Here is an 8,042-nt window from a genome sequence, read left to right as displayed (position 1 = left end):
TATATATATATATATGATAAGATTCTTTCAGTTTCTGTCTGTGAAATCCACTTGGATGGCTTTGGTCAGCCAGAGGCTATGGTAAAAGACACTTGCAGTTGGACACTATGAAATCACACCGTAGTGCACAAGACACTAGAGTGTGATTTCATAGTGTTTTGGCTTCTATTTCTAATAGTTGGGGAATGGCTCTATATAGAGAGCCTCACCTTATTGGTTTGTTGTTGATGTTGTTATTGCTGATGTTGTTATCGTTGTTGTTGTCAAGAATTCTACGATGTTTCCCAAGCTTCCATTATCATTTTCGTTGTTTCTCGACAGACCAAACCCCTGAAACTGTTGAAGCAGGAGAAAGAGGATGTCGGCGTGCATTTGTACGGTCTGCAACAGGAACTGGCCAGTAAGCAGATGCACCTGGAGGAAGAACAGGACAAGTACACCACGTTTAAAGGGGTTCGTTATCGGGAAGAGGCCCTCGTGAAGAACACCAAGCAGATCTGTTCGTCGTCTCAGAGCGAGTTAATACTCAGCAGAAAACATGGTTTGGTACTTCATGGCATTTCGGCCATGATCTTCCTCAACTTTTATTTGGGCACAGTGTATCTAGGTCAGTGGTTACCAACCTGGGGTTCCGCTGACCCTGGTGGTTGGACTAGGGGTCTGTGAACTAAATTCAAAATTTCATATTTATATATACGAGATTTGCCATGGTAACGAAGCTAAAACATGCAGAGTGAAGCCACATGGCACAGACTGACCTTGGACTTTACTGTGCATGTGCACTAAGTTTTAACGTTCTAGCTCACATCCGTTGATTACAGCAGTGCTTGGAAGGAAGGTGTGTAGCATGTGATCGTCGCATTGACCACGACAAAAGCAGTTGTCATGGCGACACCTGCTCAGAGGTCTACGCAAAGTTGCAGAAAGTGTATGGAGAGGAATGTATGAGCCGCACCCAAGTGTATGAGTGGTCCAGACGTTTCTAAGATGGCCATAAAAAATGTTGAGATTTGACGAATGTTCTGGGAAACCCTTAACCAGCAGAACTGAGAAAAGCATCACAGATGCGCCTGTAGGTGTGAGGGGAAATCGTTGAATCACCATCCGTGAGTTATGAGAGGATGTGCAGATTAGTTACGGTTCAGTGCAGTCCATTATCACTGAAGATTTGGGTATGAGACGCGCGTCTGCCAAGTTTGTACCAAAACTGCTTTCAGCTGACCAAAAAGACACTCGGGTTTCAGATCTCCTTGATTGTGTTGAGAACAATAAAAGCATTTTGAAAACTTTGCGTAGGCCTCTGAGCAGGTATCGCCAAGCTTTTGGTAAAATTTGATGCAGATTCTCTGCTCAACTCTTCCTGTCATGGCCAATGTGACAATCACACGCTACACACCTTTCTTCCAAGCACTGCTGTAAACAGTGGAACTGAGCTAGAAATTTTAAAACTTAGTACACATGCACAGCAGAGTCCAAGGTCAACTTGTGCCAAGCGGTTCCACTCTGTGGGCTTTAGCTTCGTTACTATGGCAACAGTCCGGATACTTATTGATCAGACCTAGTATACATAAGGATAAGCATATTAAAAGGGGTCCATGGGAAACCTCACTTAAATAAAAGGGTCGGGAACCGCTGATCTAGGACTACGTAATCCAATGTGTCCATTGTTGTTGTTGTTGTTGTTGTTGTTTAGTGCTAGGTCAGTCCTGATTCAGCAGACCTGTGATATGATGGTGGCGATGATGATGATGATGATGGTTTGTGACATTATGTTGTGTGACCTTGATTGCAGCCAACAGCCTGAGGCAAGACGTGGAGAACATGGAAATCCACAGGTTCTACCTGAAGCAGACCAAACAAGAGGTTGGAGGAGACATCAAGCTTTTGATGAGGGCCGTGGAGAAGACGACAACCGACATAGCAATGGCTGAGACAGAACAGAAGCGACAGGTGAGACGAGGGGGCAGGGGCAGAGCGGTGGTGGTGGTGGTAGTTGTGTTGGTGGTGGTGGTGGTGGTGGTTATTAAAAATCCTTTCCAACACAGGCACAAAGCCTGAAATTCTGCGGGGAGGGGATTAAGTCAGTTACATCGACCCCAGTGTGTAACTGGTACTTATTAAATCGATCCCGAAAGGATGAAAGGCAAGGTCAACCTCGGCGGAATTCAAACTCAGAACGTAGTAACAACGAAATGCCGCTAACCATTTCGTCCAGTGTGCTAACCATTCTGCCAGATCACCACCTTAGAATGATAATAATAATAATAATAATAATAATAATGATAATAATAACGATAATAATAATAATAATAATGATAATAATAATAATAATAATAGTGATAATAATATGCATATTGCATGAAGTGCTGTCTGTCTGAGATCCTTGTTGTGACTTGACAAACAGCACAAACCCCCGGTAGACACAATATCTTCAATCAACAACATCACGATTTTGGATGCTGTGCGACATCTTTAATAATAATAATAATAATACATGGAATTTTGTCAGTGAACAAGTCGCGGTCTCAAAGCATCGAAAATATTTTGGCAAATAAAATTTAAATGTTGAAGTGAATCTAACGTTTTTTTGTGTGTTTCTTAAATGACTTATAAACATCTTCCACGCTGCACTTGTTTTCGTTCCAGCACACGATCTCAGATCAGGTCACTTGCTATGCAAGTACATCTCCGTAATAATAATAATAATAATAGTAGTAGAGGTGATGGTGATGGTAATAATGATTTCTATTGCCAACAGGACTTCTTCGTCGACCGACTCGTGAAACGGACAAACAAACTACGAAATGACATTGCACTCTACGACACTCAGTACAAGTTACAGCTGGAGGAGACGAAGAACATCCGGAACATTCTCCACGATGCTGAACTACAGCTGTCGGTGAGTACAGACACCTCCTTCTCTCCATCAACTACTACTACTGCTGCTGTTAATTTTGGCTGAGTGTGTGGGTTGGATAAGTGAACAAACTCAGAGATTTGTTGAAGTTGTTTAGAAGGTCTTATGTCTATCTTTTAGCCTTCACTTGTTTCAGTCGTTAGCCTGTGGCCATGCTGGGGCTTGGCCTTGAAGAGGTTTTAGCCAAATGAATCGACCCCAAGACTTATTTCGTTTTTCTAAGCCTGGTAGTTATTCTATCGGTCTCTTTTGCTGAACTGTTAAGTTGCAGGGGTATAAACACACCAACACCGGTTGCCAAACAGTGGTGGGGGACAAAAACATACACACACATATATGAAGGGATTCTTTCAGTTTCCGTCTTCTACCAAATCTACTCACAAGGCTTTGGTTGGCCTAAAGTTATAGTAGAAGACACTTGCCCAAGGTGTCACACAGTGGGACTGAACCCAGAACCATATGGTTGGGAAGCCACTGGCGCAGATGCTATTATGTGCCACCAGCACAGGTGCTTTCATGTGCCACCGGCACGGGTGCCAGATAAGCAACATTGGCATTGGCCATTACTACGATTTCACTTGATGTGACGCGTCTTCTCAGGCACAAGCATAGCGCCAAAGGTCTCGGTCACTTGTCACTGTCTCCATGAGGCCCAAAGTTCAAAGAACACGCTTCACTACAGTTATTTTTACAATGACATTGCAGGTAGGTGTGAGAGGCTGGATTTGGCCAGTTTGACCATAAAACAGGTTGGGCCAGATATTGCCAGTTTACGTGCTACAGGGTATTTTGGGGTTTCGATAATGCACTTGTTTATTTTTAGAACGACATTGTAGGGTAGGTATGAGAGGCTGGATCTGGCTGGTTGAGATACTGAAGGATTAAAGGGAGCAGAGTGTTTTTTTGATGGGAGATTTGACCGTTACATTGTGTGAGGTCAAGGGATTACATAGAAGCTCTCTCACTGGTTCGTCTGGTCCCTATTTCAAACAGCTATGGGCTTGTACTAAGTCTGTCTGTCTGTTTGTCTTTGTCAGCTGATCAACCAAGAAAAAAAACTCATCAACCACAATTGGAGCAAAAGTCTGCTGGGGATGAAGAAGAGGGACGAAGCTTATTCGGCCGCACTGGACGCTCTCAGGTAAGTGTGGTGGTGGTGGTGGTGGTGGTGGTGGTATTAGTAGTAGTAGTGGTTGTGGTGGTGGTGGTGCTGGAGGTTGTAGTGGTGTGTGGGAAGAGGGCAGTGTGCACGTGTGTAGTACTGCTGCCAGTAGACCAACGATCCAAAGTGTTCCTACCATGGCCATCCCCTCTTTAAATGCTATCTATTGTGTCCTTCCTTGTTGTTTAGCCTCAGGCTAGCTCTGATCCAGCAGACCTATGATATCAGACAGGTTCCAAGCATGACCATCCCACCTCTTACCTGCTCTCTCTCTTGTTTGCTTCCTCTCTTTCACTCTCTCTCTCTCTCCCTCTCATTCTCTTTCATCCTCTCCCTCCCTCCCCTCTCATTCTTTCATCTCTCTCCCTCCCTCTCTCATTCTCTCTCCCTCCCTCTCTCATTCTTTCTCTCCCTCCCTCTCTCATTCTCTCTCTCCCATCCTCTTTCCCCTCTCTCTCTCACCTTCACTCTCACCCTTTCTCCCTCATCTCTCTCTCTCTCTCTCTCCTAATCTCCTTCTCTTACTTGTTCTCTCTCGCCCTCACCCCATCTCTGACTTACTTTTTGCCTTCTTTCTCACCCCCTCTCTCACTTACTCTCCTCTTGTTCTCTCTCTCTCTCTCTCTCTCTCCATTCCAGGCAACTTCAAGAGCAGATGATGGTCCTAAAGAGCGACGTGTACGGCTACAAGAAGTCCACAATGCAGGAGCAACAGGAGAACGAGAAGCTGACCCAGATCCTGAACAAGGGCCAACGTGAGGTGGACATGATACGGGAACAGCTGAACAACACCGTACAGAAGTACGAGGAGCTGAAGATGCAATATTCCACGTACAGTCAGCTACTGAAGGAAACTGAAGAGAATCTTCTCAGGACAAATGCAGTGAGATAATGCAATAATGCTTGCCCTTGTTTGTCCCCCGATATCCTAAAATAATGTTAACCCTTTCAGACTATCTCTATGATGCATGTGTGGAAGCACAATGGCCCGGTGGTTAGGGCAGCGGACTCGCGGTGATAAGATCGCGGTTTCGATTCCCAGACCAGGAATTGTGAATGTTTATCAAGCGAAAACATCTAAAGTTCCTTGACGCTCCAGCAGGGGCTGGTGGCGAACCCTGCTGTACTCTTTCACCACAACTTTCTCTCACTCTTTCTTCCTGTTTCTGTTGTGCCTGTATTTCAAAGGGTCAGCCTTGTCACACTCTGTGTCACACTGAATATCCCCGAGAACTACGTTAAGGATACACGTGTCTGTGGAGTGCTCAGCCACTTGCACGTTAATTTCACGAGCAGGCTGTTCCGTTGATTGGATCAACTGGAACCCTCGTCATTGTAACCGACAGAGTGCCACGATAATGCATGTTGTACCTTAATGGACAGGGACCTTTTTCATTGCTATTATACATGTCATATTTTTTTCAGGTTTGCTTCTATTGTTATCAAATTAAAGGCGGTGCTCCAGCATGGCCGCAGTCCAATGACTGAAACAACTAAAAGAGTAAATTTGGTTTTGCCAATTTACTTCTTGGAAAGACTTCCTTTTGTATCCCACAGCGATAAAAGTTTTAAAAGAGACATTACACATGGTGGGAAATTGACTTCCTACCAAAGTCATAAAAATTAAGAATTTCTATTAAAAAACAGAAACTTCATTTACTTGTGTCTCTTTGTTATTTCGTTGTACAGTTCAAATCGAACATGGAGGATATGTTGGTGAAAATGAGGAAGGATTTTGAGAATCAGGTGAACAAGACAAGGATTCTGGAAGGGCAAATAATGGATAAGATCAACACCCAATTGATGATGGAAAAATCAGCGAAATATGTGAATAAACTGACTTCCCAGAATAGGATCGTAATTGAGCAATTGGTAAGACCACACCCCTCGTTCTGTGTTTAACTGTCACACACACACACACACATGCGCATACACACACAAGCATCAATGTGGGTAAAGTCTATACATATATATGTTTCTGTGTGTGTATGTTTATATAGGTGCTGGTATGGTTGTGTGGTAAGAAGCTTGCTTCCCAACCACATGGTTCCAGGTTCAGTCCCACTGTGGGCAAGTGTCTTCTACTATAGCTTCAGGCTGACCAAAGCCTTGTGAGTTGATTTTTTGGTGGACGGAAACCGAAAGAAACCCATTGTATATATTATAGGCACAGGAGTGATTGTGTGCTAAGCAGAAACGTTAGCAATGCTGGGCAAAATACTTAGCGGTATTTCAACATATTCCCCTCTCAAATTCACACAATTATTGCAGTGGTCCTTATTCCTAAACCCTATAAAAGAACTCAAAAGGTTGGGTCTCCAACCAGGCCTTTCATGACACCCTTAAAAGCCAGGAACTTTTCGGCACTCTTTGCATATACACTTATGTATGTATGTATATATACAAGGGGGTGTTGAAAAGTTCTTGATTTGGGGTAAAACAAAATAGAAAAGGATCACTTAATTATGGTTTTATTCAACATATTCCCTTCTCAGATTCACACACTTATTGCAGGGGTCCCTTCAGTTTTTCTAAGCCCTGTAAAAGAACCTGGAAGGTTGGGTCCCCAACTGGGACTTTCGTGATATCCTTAAAGCCTGGAACTTTTCGGCACCCCCTCGTATATATACAAATACATACACACACGCGCACATATGCACACACACACATATATATATATATATATATATATATATATATATATATATATATACACATACACACACCTACATATGTGTCTCTTTTTTACTCACCAGATGGCGTCCAAAACATGCCTTGAGAATGATTATTCCCGCATCTTACTCAGTATGACATCCCTGAAATCACAGAAGAAGCATTTTGAGATTCTCCTCGCAGAATACGAGATCGAGATTAACAACAAGAACAAAATTATCGACCAGTGCGACTTGGAGATTGTTCGGCGCAGCCTCCTCGTCAACAGGAAGCAGAATATGGTTGACACCTGCCAGAAGAAACTGGAACAACTCATTAACAAAGCAGGTGTAAGTAATTAAGTAAATTAATAAAGGTGTCGGGCTTGTCCCCTGCGTTCCTCTCCAGCTGAGCATTTTCAATCTTGCGGCGTCGTTGGTACTGGTACCTTGTAAAAAGCTTCCGTGACAATACCACGTAAAGGTACATTATCAGTGTTGTTGCTGTTGTTTAGCTTCAGGTGTAATCCAGGTGTAGTCATCAGGTGTAATCCAGTAGACCTGTGATAATTCTTCAAGGTGATGCCCCAGCATGGCCATTGCCTAATGAATGTACACAAGTGAAAAATATAGGCGTGGCTGTGTGGTAAGTAGCTTGCTTCCCAACCACATGGTTCTGGGTTCATTCCTACTGCGTGGCACCTTGGGCAAATGTCTTCCACTATAGCCTCAGGCTGAACAAAGCCTTGTGAGTGGATTTGGTAGATGGAAACTGAAAGAAGCCTGTCGTATATATATATATATATATATATATATATATATATATATATATATATATATATGTGTGTGTGTGTGTGTATGATGGGCTTCTTTCAGTTTCTGTCTACCAAATCCACTTTGGTTGGCCTGAGGCTATTGTTGAAGAAGGCATTTGCCCAAGGTGCCATGCAGTGGGACTGAACCCAGAACCATGTGGTTGCGAGGCAAGCTCCTTACCGTGCGACCACATGGGTATTCCTTTGGTCCCCAAAGATCCCATTTTAATGTTTGTTTCCAACTGTGATGCTTTTCTTGTTTTCTTTCAGGGCATCGAACTCGGTCCCCTGGACTCCACAATACGGTCACTGCAGAAGTCGATCGACGAGATTGACCAGAACATCACCACCATGCAACAGATGTGGCTGCAGAAGCAGCGTGGTTTGGTGGACGTGTTGAAGGAGAGGGAGGAGCAGGTGGAGAAGATGGACAGCTCGAAGAAGGAGTTGATCATTCACACGCAGAAGAAGATACGGACGGAACGTAAGTGCTGGAC

At 43.7% G+C, this 8,042-nt stretch overlaps 1 protein-coding gene across 1 annotated transcript in view; it reads left to right on the top strand.

Annotated features, from left to right (window-relative positions):
• Window positions 1-8,042, top strand: part of LOC106881814 (coiled-coil domain-containing protein 40) — a 21,519-nt gene that overhangs the window by 7,186 nt on the left and 6,291 nt on the right. The window contains exons 5-12 of the mRNA XM_014932329.2: window positions 322-541; window positions 1,793-1,950; window positions 2,759-2,899; window positions 3,955-4,058; window positions 4,719-4,962; window positions 5,769-5,951; window positions 6,836-7,081; window positions 7,816-8,029. Of these exons, the coding sequence (XP_014787815.1) occupies window positions 322-541; window positions 1,793-1,950; window positions 2,759-2,899; window positions 3,955-4,058; window positions 4,719-4,962; window positions 5,769-5,951; window positions 6,836-7,081; window positions 7,816-8,029 (1,510 nt within the window). The remainder of the gene's footprint in view (window positions 1-321; window positions 542-1,792; window positions 1,951-2,758; window positions 2,900-3,954; window positions 4,059-4,718; window positions 4,963-5,768; window positions 5,952-6,835; window positions 7,082-7,815; window positions 8,030-8,042) is intronic.

This window comes from Octopus bimaculoides, chromosome 28 (assembly GCF_001194135.2).
Source record: "Octopus bimaculoides isolate UCB-OBI-ISO-001 chromosome 28, ASM119413v2, whole genome shotgun sequence".
In the NCBI taxonomy this organism is placed as follows: Eukaryota; Metazoa; Mollusca; class Cephalopoda; order Octopoda; family Octopodidae; genus Octopus; species Octopus bimaculoides.
This window is presented reverse-complemented; position numbering and strand designations above follow the sequence as displayed.